This window comes from Oncorhynchus kisutch, linkage group LG4 (genome assembly GCF_002021735.2).
Source record: "Oncorhynchus kisutch isolate 150728-3 linkage group LG4, Okis_V2, whole genome shotgun sequence".
NCBI lineage: Eukaryota > Metazoa > Chordata > Actinopteri > Salmoniformes > Salmonidae > Oncorhynchus > Oncorhynchus kisutch.
The window spans coordinates 5,553,645-5,569,953 of record NC_034177.2 but is presented as its reverse complement, the minus strand read 5'-3'; the positions used below and the strand labels follow the sequence as shown (position 1 = coordinate 5,569,953).

General features: G+C 45.8%; 1 protein-coding gene across 10 annotated transcripts in view; it reads right to left on the bottom strand.

The window, feature by feature from the left end:
* Positions 1-16,309, bottom strand: part of ephb3b (eph receptor B3b) — a 106,654-nt gene that overhangs the window by 54,250 nt on the left and 36,095 nt on the right. For all 10 annotated transcript variants that reach the window (XM_031822333.1, XM_031822340.1, XM_031822336.1 and 7 more), the window contains exon 2: positions 2,042-2,106. In XM_031822333.1, coding sequence (XP_031678193.1) covers positions 2,042-2,106 — 65 coding nt within the window. The remainder of the gene's footprint in view (positions 1-2,041; positions 2,107-16,309) is intronic.

Here is a 16,309-nt window from a genome sequence, read left to right as displayed (position 1 = left end):
TGCACACACACATGCACAAACACACATGCACACACACATGCACACACACATGCACAAACACACATGCACACACACATGCACACACACATGCACACACACATGCACACACACAACACAAACACACATGCACACACACAACACAAACACACATGCACACACACAACACACACACACATGCACACACACATGCACACACACAACACAAACACACATGCACACACACAATGGTCACTTAACACTGCAGCACACACATGCACACACAAACAAAGGTCAACTTGGATTTGTGTCAGGTCAAACTACCACATTGTGTCCTACTGGTGTGTCTCTGTCAGGTCAAACTACCACATTGTGTCCTACTGGTGTGTCTCTGTCAGGTCAAACCACCACGTTGTGTCCTACTGGTGTGTCTCTGTCAGGTCAAACCACCACGTGAGTCCTACTGGTGTGTCTCTGTCAGGTCAAACCACCACGTTGAGTCCTACTGGTGTGTCTCTGTCAGGTCAAACCACCACGTCTAAGCCTGTTATATCATGTGGAGAGAAGATGCTGCTCAGTCTGTGTTAGTCTCCCTCCATCCACATACGCACACACAGATACACACACAGACAGCTCCGCTACAGACAAATGTAGAAGACAGGAAGAGGGGGCCTCCATGCACAGGGAGAGAAAGACAGACAATGACTCAGATCCGAACTCGTTGCTTCCCTCCCTTTCTCCTTCTCTCCCTCTCTCCGTTTCTCTCTCTCTCTCTCTCTCTCTCTCTCTCTGTCTCTCTCTCTCTCTCTCTCTCTCTCTCTCTCTCTCTCATCTCTCTCTCATCTCTCTCTCTCTCTCTCTCTCTCTGTCTCTCTCTCTCTCTGTCTCTCTCTCTCTCTCTCTCTCTCTCTCTCTCTCTGTCTCTCTCTCTCTCTGTCTCTCTCTCTCTCTCTGTCTCTCTCTCTCTCTGTCTCTCTCTCTCTCTCTCTCTCTCTCTCTCTCTCTCTCTCTCTCTCTCTCTCTCTCCTCTGTCTCAGAAATAAGTGCATTCCACTGCTGCACATTACCATCCGAAATAATAACCATCTGCCACAATTGCACTGCGATAAATAAATGTGGGCGTGCGTCGTAAATAAATAAAAATATAAAAGAACGGGAGTCCTGCCGAGCGAGACAGCAGGGGGCAAAAAGAGAGAGAAGAAGAATGAGACAACCACCGCCTGTCTGGCGGAGAAGAGGAAAATATATCAACAACACAATCATCCAACCCTCTGTTATTGGACAGGTAGGTGGAGAGGAGGAGGATGTTTCTACCATCCTGCCTCGGACTGGTGGGGGGTTTTACGAAGAGGTGTGGGGGAGCGGGTGAGAGGGAGGTCTGGGCAGAGGAGATGGGGGGAGGGGGTGAGAGCGAGGTCTGGACAGAGGAGATGGGGGAGGGGTGAGAGGGAGGTCTGGACAGAGATGGGGGAGGGGGTGAGAGCGAGGTCTGGACAGAGGAGATGGGGGAGGGGTGAGAGGGAGGTCTGGACAGAGATGGGGGGAGGGGGTGAGAGCGAGGTCTGGACAGAGGAGATGGGGGAGGGGTGAGAGGGAGGTCTGGACAGAGGAGATGGGGGAGGGGTGAGAGGGAGGTCTGGACAGAGGAGATGGGGAAGTGGTAAGAGGGAGGTCTGAACGAGGAGATGTGGAAGTGGTAAGAGGGAGGTCTGAACGAGGAGATGGGGGAGGGAGTGAGAAGGAGGTCTGAACGAGGAGATGTGGAAGGGGTAAGAGGGAGGTCTGAACGAGGAGACGGGGAGGGGGGTGAGAGGGAGGTCTGAACGAGGAGATGTGGAAGTGGTAAGAGGGAGGTCTGAACGAGGAGATGGGGGAGGGGGTGAGAGGGAGGTCTGAACGAGGAGATTGGGGATGGGGTGAGAGGGAGGTCTGGACAAAGAGATGGGTGTAGTTAGGGGAGGGAGTACGGAGGTCAGGAGTCCACACAAAGGTGAGGGGTTCGTACTTTTTGATGTGAAACACAAAGACACATGTGCAATCAAACACACACACTCCGACAACTTACCCCAGTTTCAGGGTGAGCGGTCCAGGCTAGCTCAGTTGTGGCCCACTTGGTGTCCATTAATGTTTCTGAAATCAGACGAAAAGAGAGAAACGTTTTAACCCAAAGAGGAACCCGACACAGACAAATATAATAAAACCCTGAACAGTTACCAAGATAACAGGAGAGCATAAAACAGACCAGTTCCTTCTGAAGTATCCTACCATAATGAATAGGAGCATTGACGTTCCCCCCAGCGGACCACAGCATGCTCAACCCAACCCAGGGAGATGACGTAAAACAGTCACTACTCAGTAAACTGTGAAATTTAAATAATTTAGCTGAGAAAGAAATACAACATTTTACATACCAACGAACAGTTAGCGTGAAACGGCTGTGAAGGAACAAGACAATCTCCTAAATGGGTGATCCGGGAGGTGTTGTTGATGGTTGTTATATATATATTCTCGTCTTACTCATTTGATTTAATTACAGGGCTAAGGGGGAAAAAATGTGAGTATCACTGAGAGACTATTATGTAATTGAGGACACACACACACACACACGCACGCTGAGGTAAGGAGTTGTAAACCTTAAGAGGATATATAACCTGAACAGAATGCATTGTTGGTTTAAGGGCTTGTAAGTAAAGCATTTCACTGTAAGGTGAAATACCTGTTGTATTCAGCATTTCACTGTAAGGTCTACTACACCTGTTGTATTCAGCATTTCACTGTAAGGTCTACTACACCTGTTGTATTCAGCATTTCACTGTAAGGTCTACTACACCTGTTGTATTCAGCATTTCACTGTAAGGTCTACTACACCTGTTGTATTCAGCATTTCACTGTAAGGTCTACTACACCTGTTGTATTCAGCATTTCACTGTAAGGTCTACTACACCTGTTGTATTCAGCATTTCACTGTAAGGTCTACTACACCTGTTGTATTCAGCATTTCACTGTGAGGTCTACTACACCTGTTGTATTCAGCATTTCACTGTAAGGTCTACTACACCTGTTGTATTCAGCATTTCACTGTAAGGTCTACTACACCTGTTGTATTCAGCATTTCACTGTAAGGTCTACTACACCTGTTGTATTCAGCATTTCACTGTAGGGTCTACTACACCTGTTGTATTCAGCATTTCACTGTAAGGTCTACTACACCTGTTGTATTCAGCATTTCACTGTAAGGTCTACTACACCTGTTGTATTCAGCATTTCACTGTAAGGTCTACTACACCTGTTGTATTCAGCATTTCACTGTAAGGTCTACTACACCTGTTGTATTCAGCATGTCACTGTAAGGTCTACTACACCTGTTGTATTCAGCATTTCACTGTAAGGTCTACTACACCTGTTGTATTCAGCATGTCACTGTGAGGTCTACTACACCTGTTGTATTCAGCATTTCACTGTAAGGTCTACTACACCTGTTGTATTCAGCATTTCACTGTAAGGTCTACTACACCTGTTGTATTCAGCATTTCACTGTAAGGTCTACTACACCTGTTGTATTCAGAATTTCACTGTATGGTGACTACACCTGTTGTATTCAGCATGTCACTGTATGGTGACTACACCTCATGGGACTAGTAACATTTGTTTTGATTTGCTTTTCGATAAGGGTAAAGAAAACAGGCTCGCAAACATACCTCGGCCTAAACATCACCGCCACAGGTAACTTACACAAGCTGTGAACGATCTGAGAGACAAGGCAAGAAGGGCCTTCTATGCCATCAAAAGGAACATGAAATTCGACATATCAATTAGGATCTGGCTGAAAATACTTGAATCAGTCATAGAGCCCATTGCCCTTTATGGTTGTGAGGTCTGTGGTCTGCTCACCAACCAAGATTTCACAAAATGGGACAAACACCAAATTGAGACTCTGCATGCAGAATTCTGGAAAAATGTGCTCTGTGTACAACGTAAAACACCAAATAATGCATGCAGAGCAGATTTAGGCTGATACCCACTAATTATCAAAATCCAGAAAAGAGATGTTAAATTCTATAACCACATAAAAGGAAGCGATTCCCAAACCTTCCATAACAAAGCCATCACCTCCAGAGAGATGAACCTGGAGAAGAGTCCCCTAAGCAAGCTGGTCCTGGGGCTCTGTTCACAAACACAAACACACCCCACAGAGCCCCAGGACAGCAACACAATTAGACCCAACCAAATCATGAGAACAAAAAGATAATTACTTAACACATTGGAAAGAATTTACCAAAAAACAGAGCAGACTAGAATGCTATTTGGCCCTAAACAGAGAGTACACAATGGCAGAACACCTGACCACTGTGACTGACCCAAACTTAAGGAAAGCTTTGACTATGTACAGACTCAGTGAGCATAGCCTTGCTATTGAGAAAGGCCGCCGTAGGCAGACCTGGCTCTCAAGAGAAGACAGGTTATGTGCTCACTGCCCACAAAATGAGGTGGAAACTGAGCTGCACTTCCTAACATCCTGCCAAATGTATGACCATATTAGAGACACATATTTCCCTCAGATTACACAGATCCACAAAGAATTAGAAAACACATCCAACTTTGATAAACTCCCATATCTACTGGGTGAAATTCCACAGTGTGCCATCACAGCAGCAAGATGTGTGACCTGTTGCCACAAGAAAAGGGCAACCAGTGAAGAACAAACACCATTGTAAATACAATCTATACTTATATGTTTATTTATTTTCCCTTTTGTGAGTGTAATGTTTACTGGTCATGTTTTATAGCTTATATCTATTTCACTTGCTTGCTAGTCACACTTGCAATGTAAATATATGTTTCCCATGCCAATAAAACCCTTAAATTGAAATTGAATTGAACTGATGTTCTGTTTCTCATCCTCTCCCTGTTCTCGCTCTCTCTAGCTCTCTTGACAGGACATGAAAAAGGGACCTACAGAAAGTCACATTTTTCCGACTGTGTCGAAAGTCTAATGCTGCCAAACACAGATATTCTCTCATCGTACCAAACACCTCTCTCTGTGAGGAGCGTCTGCCAAAATGTTCCATTAATGTCACCCTGTTAGGTTTGAGTGACAATGACTGAGAGATAGTGTCAGTGTGTACATGTTATGATGTCAGTATGTCATGATGTCATGATGTTATGATGTCAGTGTGTACATGTTATGATGTCAGTATGTCAGTATGTCATGATGTCATGATGTCATGATGTTATGATGTCAGTATGTCATGATGTTATGATGTCAGTATGTCATGATGTTATGATGTCAGTATGTCATGATGTTATGATGTCAGTGTGTACATGTTATGATGTCAGTATGTCATGATGTCATGATGTCAGTGTGTACATGTTATGATGTCATGATGTCATGATGTTATGATGTCAGTATGTCATGATGTCATGATGTCAGTGTGTACATGTTATGATGTCAGTATGTCATGATGTCATGATGTTATGATGTCAGTATGTCATGATGTTATGATGTCAGTATGTCATGATGTTATGATGTCAGTATGTCATGATGTTATGATGTCAGTATGTCATGATGTTATGATGTCAGTGTGTCATGATGTTATGATGTCAGTGTGTCATGATGTTATGATGTCAGTGTGTCATGATGTTATGATGTCAGTGTGTACATGTTATGATGTCAGTATGTCATGATGTCATGATGTTATGATGTCAGTATGTCAGTATGTCATGATGTTATGATGTCAGTATGTCATGATGTTATGATGTCAGTGTGTCATGATGTTATGATGTCAGTGTGTACATGTTATGATGTCAGTATGTCATGATGTTATGATGTCAGTATGTCAGTATGTCATGATGTTATGATGTCAGTATGTCATGATGTTATGATGTTATGATGTCAGTATGTCATGATGTCATGATGTCATGATGTCAGTATGTCATGATGTTATGATGTCAGTGTGTACATGTTATGATGTCAGTATGTCAGTATGTCATGATGTCATGATGTTATGATGTCAGTGTGTACATGTTATGATGTCAGTATGTCAGTATGTCATGATGTTATGATGTCAGTATGTCATGATGTTATGATGTCAGTATGTCATAATGTTATGATGTCAGTGTGTCATGATGTTATGATGTCAGTATGTCATGATGTCGGTATGTCATGATGTCAGTATGTCATGTCATGATGTCAGTATGTCATGTCATGATGTCAGTATGTCATGTTGTCAGTGTGTCATGATGTCAGTATGTCATGATATCATGATGTCAGTATGTCAGTATGTCATGATGTCAGTATGTCATGATGTCTGTATGTCATGATATCATGATGTCAGAATGTCATGATGTCATGATGTCATGATGTCATGATGTCAGTATGTCATGATATCATTTTTTATTTTTTATTTTTTATATTTTTATTTCACCTTTATTTAACCAGGTAGGCTAGTTGAGAACACCTTTATTTAACCAGGTAGGCTAGTTGAGAACAAGTTCTCATTTGCAACTGCGACCTGGCCAAGATAAAGCATAGCAGTGTGAGCATACAACAAAGAGTTACACATGGAGTAAACAATTAACAAGTCAATAACACAGTAGAAAACGAAGGGGGGGTCTATATACAATGTGTGCAAAAGGCATGAGGAGGTAGGCAAATAATTACAATTTTGCAGATTAACACTGGAGTGATAAAAGATCAGATGGTCATGTACAGGTAGAGATATTGGTGTGCAGAAGAGCAAAAAAAGTAAATAAATAAAAACAGTACGGGGATGAGGTAGGTGAAAAGGGTGGGCTATTTACCAATAGACTATGTACAGCTGCAGCGATCGGTTAGCTGCTCAGATAGCTGATGTTTGAAGTTGGTGAGGGAGATAAAAGTCTCCAACTTCAGCGATTTTTGCAATTGTGATGTCAGTATGTCATGATGTCAGTATGTCAGTTGATCCATTTAGCGAGACCTTCCTCTTGTGACTCACAACATTACACTGTGTTATTTTCAGACCATTTAAAAGCCGGCCAACACACAGGGAGATGATGAGGTACAAAATGGCCCAGTTTAACTATAGTACCTAGTCTATTAAAACAGGTAATGTACAGCCAATACTGTCTCATTACTGCTGACCTCACCTATATAATGACAGTGTGTGATAGACACACACACAGACAGTGAGTGGAAGGCCTGACTCAGTAACCATTGACCATTCAGGACAGGAGTATGTGTGCAGCAGAAGGTTCTGTTTTGTTTGAGCTCTCGGCCTGTCGACTACGCCCTTCATTGTGCCTTGCGATGAAGAGGCAATCCTGGATCAACAGGGCACAAAAGTGTCACACTGACCCCTCTATAACCCAGACTGTCACCTCTCCCCAAAACCAGAAAGGCAAGGGGGGGGGGGGCTAAGGTCAGAAGGGGGAAGGGGGAGACCTAGTCAGTTGTCCAACTGTATTCAACTGAAATGTGTCTTCCGCATTTAACCCAACCCCTCTGAATCAGAGAGGTACTGGCGCCGGGGAAACAGTGAAGGCACACAGTGAGTCTGTCCATCCTCACTATGGAAATGACTATGAGCCCTATCTACTTCCATACAAAATGAAAGACAAGACAAACAACGTTGGGGTTTTTTCAGGGCCGTGGCATAAAAAGGTTTTGCACAGAGAGCAAACACCACTAACGTGAGAGAGAGAGAGAGAGAGAGAGAGAGAGAGAGAGAGAGAGAGAGAGAGAGAGAGAGAGAGAGAGAGAGAGAGAGAGAGAGAGAGAGAGAGAGAAAGGCGTATTCAAAACCAAAACAGCAAAGCCTTTTCCAAAACCACACTGGCAAGCTCTGCAAGGGCCCTGACTAAACTACCAGACGCAAAAGTTTTGAAAAACCCCACAAAAAAAACGTACACAGGTCAAAATGTCTCTTCCATCGTATCGCCTCCTGTATCCCGTTTTAAGCTTTCAATCTTCCTGTTGAAGTTCTACTATGGGACACCACAATCTCAGAGGGGAAAGCTTGAGGGTGAGAACAACAGAGGGTCAGAGAGCCCATCAGAGAGCTCATCAGAGAGCTCATCGGTGAGCCCATCAGAGAGCTCATCAGAGAGCTCATCAGAGAGCTCATCGGTGAGCCCATCAGAGAGCTCATTGGAGAGCCCATCAGAGAGCTCATCAGAGAGCCCATCAGAGAGCTCATCGGAGAGCCCATCAGAGAGCTCATTGGAGAGCCCATCAGAGAGCTCATTGGAGAGCCCATCAGAGAGCCCATCAGAGAGCTCATCGGAGAGCCCATCAGAGAGCCCATCAGAGAGCTCATCAGAGAGCTCATCGGTGAGCTCATCAGAGAGCTCATCAGAGAGCTATTCGGTGACCCCATCAGAGAGCTCATCGGAGAGCCCATCAGAGAGCTCATCAGAGAGCCCATCAGAGAGCTCATCGGTGAGCTCATCAGAGAGCCCATCAGAGAGCTCATCGGAGAGCCCGTCAGAGAGCTCATTGGAGAGCCCATCAGAGAGCTCATCAGAGAGCTCATCAGAGAGCTCATCGGAACTCACAGATGGATCATTGATTTTATGCAATTAATCCAGCTATCCATCCATTTCTTTCTTCTTCTTCTTTCTTTCTTTCTTTCTTTCTTTCTTTGTCTTTCTCTACATCTCCATTTCCATCTCTTAATTTACTCTCTTCATGTGAAGCTTTTACTCCTAGTGACTAGAATGATGGATGCTACAGTAAGTCTGATCAGAGAAACAATTTCTTTCCAACCATCTGTACTGTTCTGGTCAAAAGGTGTTATTTAGAATGTAGTTCAGCTCTGGATCAGCACTGAGAGGTGGGGAAGAGGACACATCAGTACCCACTGACCCTGGTTCATATACAGAGGATATAAACATGGTGAAACATGAAGGATAAAGGTAAGAGAACTGACACAGGCACACGTAAACACAAGGACACACACAGTCACGCTGGCAAGCAGGCACACACACATATACACACACACACACACAGCGTCCAGGGTTACAAACCTCTTAAACGCAGTGACGTGTTTAAACAACCAGGCTTCTTATACAAAGAACAAAGGGGAAGAGGGAATGAGGGGGAGAGGCAAAACCACCATTATTGACCCAGAAGAATGTGTTCTGGTTTCACAGACCTCCAGACTCCAGACTAGAAGGAGCACACAGGTGATGGATTATCTAACAGGGTCTTGCTAGTACCTACAAGAATCTTGATAGTTTTTTTCTCCAAGTGGCCTCTTTTCATGGTTTTACCCTCAGGACACAAATACATACAGAACAAACTGTAAAAGACACAACTCAAGCAACCCCGTATATTTCCATGTCCAATTGTGTTTCAACAGGACAATTAAAGGAAGATTTTTTTTCTTCTAATTTGGCTGGGAATATCCGGGGATAGTGGTTGGTGTTCATCCTAAATGTTGTGTTAGCTCGTTCAATTTCGCTAGAGCTAATTAGCATACCGCCGGTATTAGCCTGTCTGCAAAATTCTGATGACGAGGGTTTTAGTTTTCAGCAACAACAAAAAACACGAAATGAAATAGAAGTACATGTTATTTGTCACATGCGTTGAACACAACAGGACTTAACCGTGAAATGGTCTTACTTACTTATGAACTTATTTCCTGACGATACAGTGTTAAAAAGATAGACAAATGTGTGAATAAACATAAAAAACAAAATAACAACAAAATAACAATAACAATAACAATAACGAGGCTAAAATACAAGGAGAACCGGTACAAGAGTCAATAGGTTAAAGGGTTAGTTAAGGTAAATGTGGTTCTCGTCTCGTGTGCCTGTGTTTTTTGCCAGTTAATTATCATGTTCATCTCATCCTGAGCGCCTTTGTTGTGTCTTTCCAGAGAAACACATCAGCTAGGCCACGCTGGTGCCAAATACTGGATCTCTGTTTAGCAACAAACACAGAGAAATGTGTCAACAGCACTGAGAAGACCCCCAACGTTAAACGTAATTAGCCAAATATTAGCCTGATTCGTTTTGTTGGGAAGGGAAAGGCAGCCGTAGAAAGGAAGAGAGAGAGAAACAGAGAGGGGAGAGAGAACTCCTATTTAAATTCAAATGGGGCAGGCTGCCTCTCTTCCTTTGTACCGCGGTAGAGTGCCGTGATTAGGAGAGGACCCTCGTTTTGTGCCGAGCCACACTGCTTCAATAATTGGTTGATGGGTTTTGATGTAGGTGGCTGTGGTCCCCCTGTTCTCTTCTGCAGAATTCCCTCAAATAACCCCCCTTTTAACCCCCCCCGGTCCCCCCCAAAAAAATCACCTCCCATGACACCTCCCCCTAGCCCCCCTCTCACCCCTGCCACTCGCTTTCACTCACGCCACAATGGCTGTTGCAGAGTGCAGGCCTCTTGTGTACTAACAGGGTCCTACTGTCAATGCAGGGGAAATGAACTCCCTCGCTGCGTTGGCCACACTAATGAACTCAGTCTTCAGGGGCCACACTAATGAACTCAGTCTTCAGGGGCCACACTGTTTGTTAGCCCCCCACTAGGACTCCTAGACTGAATAGTGTTTCCTCTGACTGTCTGTCTCATCTCTTGGCCATTTATTAAATGGTGACATGGGGTCATGACTCTAAAATACGATGTGATTGGTAGACGCTAAATACTGCTGCTGGAATCTTGACTAGAAACCAAAAACGTTGATCCTGTTACTCCAATGGCTATAGCTCTAGCCTCCCTACACTGGCTTCCTGTTATGGTGCACAGTCAGTACACAACACTATGCTCATCCTGTCTTATTACTCCAGTGGCTATAGCTCTAGCCTCCCTACACTGGCTTCCTGCTATGGCTGCGATCCCCGTAGCTCTACAGGCGTCACTGTCATGGTACACAGTCAGTACACAACACTATTCTCATCGTGTCTTATTACTCCAGTGGTAGCCTCTATACACTGGCTTCCTGTTAAGGCAAGGGCTGATATCAAGGTTTTACTGCTAACCTGCAAAGTATTACATGGGCATGCACCTATGTCTCCGATTTGGTCCTGCCGTACATACCGACACGTACGCTACGGTCACAAGACGCAGGCCTCTTTAATGTTCCTTGAATTTGTAAGCAAACAGCTGGAGGCAGGACTTTCTCCTATAGAGCTCCATTTATATGGAACGGTCTGCCTATCCATGTGAGAGACACAGACTCAGTCTCGACCTTTAAGTCTTTATTGAAGACTCATCTCTTCAGCAGGTCCTATGATTGAGTGTAGTCTGGCCCAGGGGTGTGAAGGTGAACAGAAAGGCTCTGGAGCCCCTCTCTCCACTGGGATTCTCTGCCTCTAACACTGTTACATGGGCTGAGTCACTGGCTTATTGGTGCTCTTCCATGCCGTCCCTGGGAGGGGTGCGTCACTTCAGTGGGTTGAGACGCAGACGTGGTCTTCCTGTCTGGGTTGGCGCACCCCTCCTAGTGGGCTATACTTCGCCTTGTCTCAGGATGGTAAGTTGGTGGATGAAGATATTACTCTAGGGGTGTGGGGGCTGTGCTTTGGCAAAGTGGGTGGGGTTATATCCTGCCTTTTTGGCTCTGTCCGGGGGTATCGTGGGACGGGGTCACAGTGTCTCCCGACCCCTCCTGTCTCAGCCTCCAGTATTTATGCTGCAGTAGTTTGTGTCTTTCTTTCTTTCTCTCTCTCTCTCTCTTGGAATGACCTGAGCCCTAGGACCATGCCTCAGGACTACCTGGCCTGATGACTCCTTGCTGTCCCCAGTCCACCTGGTCGTGCTGCTGCTCCAGTTTCAACTATTCTGCCTTCGGCTATGGAACCCTGACCTGTTCACCGGACGTGCTACCTGTCCCAGACCTGCTGTTTTCAACTCTCTAGAGACAGCAGGAGCGGTAGAGATACTCTTAATGATCAGCTATGAAAAGCCAACTGACATTTACTCCTGAGGTGCTGACCTGTTGCACCCTCGACAACCACTGTGATTATTATTTTTTGACCCTGCTGGTCATCTATGAACATTTGAACATCTTGGCCATCTGTTATAATCTCCACCCGGCACAGCCAGAAGAGGACTGGCCACCCCTCATAGCCTGGTTCCTCGCTAGGTTTCTTCCTAGTTTCTGGCCTTTCTAGGGAGTTTTTCCTAGCCACCGTGCTTCTACACCTGCATTGCTTGCTGTTTGGGGTTTTAGGCTGGGTTTCTGTACAGCACTTTGAGATATCAGCTGATGTAAGAAGGGTTATATAAATCTATTTGATTTGATTGATTTGATTTCAATGTCAGCCTTGACAGCGGTCGAGACAGTAAAGTAAAGTAGATGACAGGGGATGGAGGCGTTTTAGATTTATTTTGTCAAAGAAAGTGTGGGTAATGAGTGGGGGTCTGAATTAGACATCAGGGAGAGTAGCAGGGGCCACAGGGAGAGGAGCAGGGGCCAAAGGGAGAGAGGAGCAGGGGACACAGGGAGAGAGGAGCAGGGGACACACAGAGAGAGAGGAGCAGGGGACACAGGGAGAGAGGAGCAGGGGACACAGAGAGAGAGAGGAGCAGGGGACACAGGGAGAGAGGAGCAGTAGACACAGGGAGAGGAGCAGGGGACACAGAGAGAGAGGAGCAGGGGACACAGGGAGAGGACCAGGGGACACAGGGAGAGAGGAGCAGGGGACACAGGGAGAGGAGCAGGGGACACAGGGAGAGAGGAGCAGGGGACACAGGGAGAGGACCAGGGGACACAGGGAGAGAGGAGCAGGGGACACATGGAGAGGAGCAGGGGACACAGGGAGAGAGGAGCAGGGGACACAGGGAGAGGAGCAGGGGACACAGGGAGAGGAGCAGGGGACACAGGGAGAGAGGAGCAGGGGACACAGGGAGAGGAGCAGGGGACACAGGGAGAGAGGAGCAGGGGACACAGGGAGAGAGGAGCAGGGGACACAGGGAGGGAGGAGCAGGGGACACAGGGAGAGAGGAGCAGGGGACACAGGGAGAGGAGCAGGGGACACAGGGAGAGGAGCAGGGGACACAGGGAGAGAGGAGCAGGGGACACAGGGAGAGAGGAGCAGGGGACACAGGGAGAGAGGAACAGGGGACACAGGGAGAGGAGCAGGGACACAGGGAGAGAGGAGCAGGGGACACAGGGAGAGGAGCAGGGGACACAGGGAGAGAGGAGGAGCACGGGACACAGGGAGAGGAGCAGGGGACACAGGGAGAGAGGAGCAGGGGACACAGGGAGAGAGGAGCAGGGGACACAGGGAGAGAGGAGCAGGGGACACAATGAAGACAGTCTTTGTTCACGTGTGTTTGTGTGTGTGCGTGTGTGTGTGTTTGTTTTTGTGTGTGGCCGGGCGTGCTTTCAGGAGCTCATGAAGTCTGTCCTAGTTCCTGTATTGCCAGAGGAATGAGTGTCTTTTGTCGTTTCTGCCTCATTCTCTCTCTCCCTCTCTCAGTCCCTCTCTCCTTTCTCTACGGCTTGTAATCACAGAGTAGAGAGGATCTGACTCACAGGTAGCCCCTAGGGTGACTGGCTTCAAACCAGGTGTGCCTGTCCTCTGTGAGTGTGTGTGTGTGTCCTGGAGTGTCATCTGTCAGTCTGCCTGTTGGTGTGCCTGTCAGTGTGCTTGAGGAGAGGAAGGGGATAACCCCTTAAACAGACCGACTACCCCCTTAAACAGACCGACTAACCCCTTAAACAGACCGACTACCCCCTTAAACAGACAGACTAACCCCTCAACAGACCGACTAACCCCTCAACAGACCGACTAACCCCTTAAACAGACCGACTAACCCCTCAACAGACCGACTAACCCCTCAACAGACCGACTAACCCCTCAACAGACCGACTAACCCCTCAACAGACCGACTAACCCCTCAACAGACAGACTAACCCCTCAACAGACCGACTAACCCCTTAAACAGACAGACTAACCCCTCAACAGACCGACTAACCCCTCAACAGACCGACTAACCCCTCAACAGACAGACTAACCCCTCAACAGACCGACTAACCCCTTAAACAGACAGACTAACCCCTCAACAGACCGACTAACCCCTTAAACAGACAGACTAACCCCTCAACAGACCGACTAACCCCTTAAACAGACAGACTAACCCCTCAACAGACCGACTAACCCTTTAAAAAGACAGACTAATCCCTCAACAGACCGACTAACCCCTCAACAGACCGACTATCCCCTTAAACAGACCGACTAACCCCTCAACAGACCGACTAATCCCTCAACAGACCGACTAACCCCTCAACAGACCGACTAACCCCTCAACAGACCGACTAACCCCTCAACCGACCGACTAACCCCTCAACAGACCGACTAATCCCTCAACAGACCGACTAATCCCTTAAACAGACAGACTAACCCCTCAACAGACCGACTAACCCCTTAAACAGACAGACTAACCCCTCAACAGACTGACTAACCCCTTAAACAGACAGACTAATCCCTCAACAGACCGACTAACCCCTCAACAGACCGACTATCCCCTTAAACAGACCGACTACCCCCTTAAACAGACCGACACTCTGATGGACTACACTATAATGGACTACACTATAATGGACTACACTATAATGGACTGCACTATAATGGACTACACTATAATGGACTACACTATAATGGACTACAGTATAATGGATTATGTTTGTGTGTGAGCAGGATTCTCTGTGTGTTGTGATTGGTTCGTAGTTCTCCGTAACCTCTGTGTGTTGTGATTGGTTTGTAGTTCTCCGTAACCTCTGTGTGTTGTGATTGGTTCGTAGTTCTCCGTAACCTCTGTGTGTTGTGATTGGTTCGTAGTTCTCCGTAACCTCTGTGTGTTGTGATTGGTTCGTAGTTCTCCGTAACCTCTGTGTGTTGTGATTGGTTCGTAGTTCTCCGTAACCTCTGTGTGTTGTGATTGGTTCGTAGTTCTCCGTAACCCCTGTGTGTTGTGATAGGTTCGTAGTTCTCCGTAACCTCTGTGTGTTGTGATTGGTTCGTAGTTCTCCGTAACCGCAACAGACACTCACACCCTCAGGCTCTGGAACACGTTCCAATATCCTATAAAAAAGTAATCTATGAAACACACCCAAAATACAGGCTCCATAATATCAAACAGGCAAGTACCTAGCTTTCAATCCAGTCTACATATACGATTTACAGTATACAGGTTCCCTGTGCCCAGAACAACTTTTCTCTCTTTTGAAATGAGCTTCCAAAACTGGGAATAGGGTGGCAGAGTAATTTATTGGATAAGACAAGGGGCGCAGTGATACACTTTGATTTGTTTATTTGTCTGGCCCAAACGGCCTCTGATGAATCCTCAGTGGATCTAACTAATGAGCAAAGCTGCTCGCTGTTAACTTGCCCTGATAAGAGCCATATGAGGAAGTACGGACAGGAATATATATATATATGAGGCCTCAAGGCCCGGGGCAGGTTCTCTCTTACTCTCTGTGTGTGCATGCGTGCGTGCGTGTGCGCGCGCGTGTGTGTGTGCGTGCGTGCGTGCGTGCATTTAATTTACTAATACTGTTTACAAGTCTCCCAGATGGGAAAATGTAAGAGGCTTTTCACATTGACATGCGTTGAAGGAGATTCCTCAAGAAATTCTCGAGAGGTATCGACTCTCTCTCTCGACATTACCGTAATGTAAACCTTCTAGTTTCTCACGACACATGCCCGACAGTTTCCCCCCTCCACGAAGTGCAATATAAACATCATTATTTTCTTCAGTCCAACACTCCTACAGTATAAATCATAATAGCAAAGCAATGTTTTGAAAATATCTAAAATGTATAGCCATTTTCTTTACAGTAGAGACTTGGTTTACTACATAGTTTTAATCAGAAATTGGAGTGAAAGCCAGTAACTCTGAAATTGACACAGTAACTTTAGGGGAATATCAGAACAGTGCAGGACATTTTTCAGCAACAAACGAGTGATAAAATTAAGATCTGTAGCCCAAAAACCTATCTATCTCTTATTTAGCTAACGTTGGGTGACTTCAAGTCTGGCTATTATTTAGCTAACGTTGGCTGACTTCAAGTCTAGCTCTTATTTAGCTAATGTTGGCTGACTTTAATCTAGCTCTTATTTAGCTAATGTTGACTGACTTTAATCTAGCTATTATTTAGCTAACGTTGGCTGAATTTAATCTAGCTATTATTTAGCTAACGTTGGCTGAATTTAATCTAGCTATTATTTAGCTAACGTTGGCTGAATTTAATCTAGCTATTATTTTGCTAACGTTGGCTGACTTTAATCTAGCTCTTATTTAGCTAACGTTGGCTGACTTCAAATCTAGCTAATATTTAGCTAACGTTGGCTGACTTCAAATCTAGCTCTTATTTAGCTAACGTTGGCTGACTTCAAATCT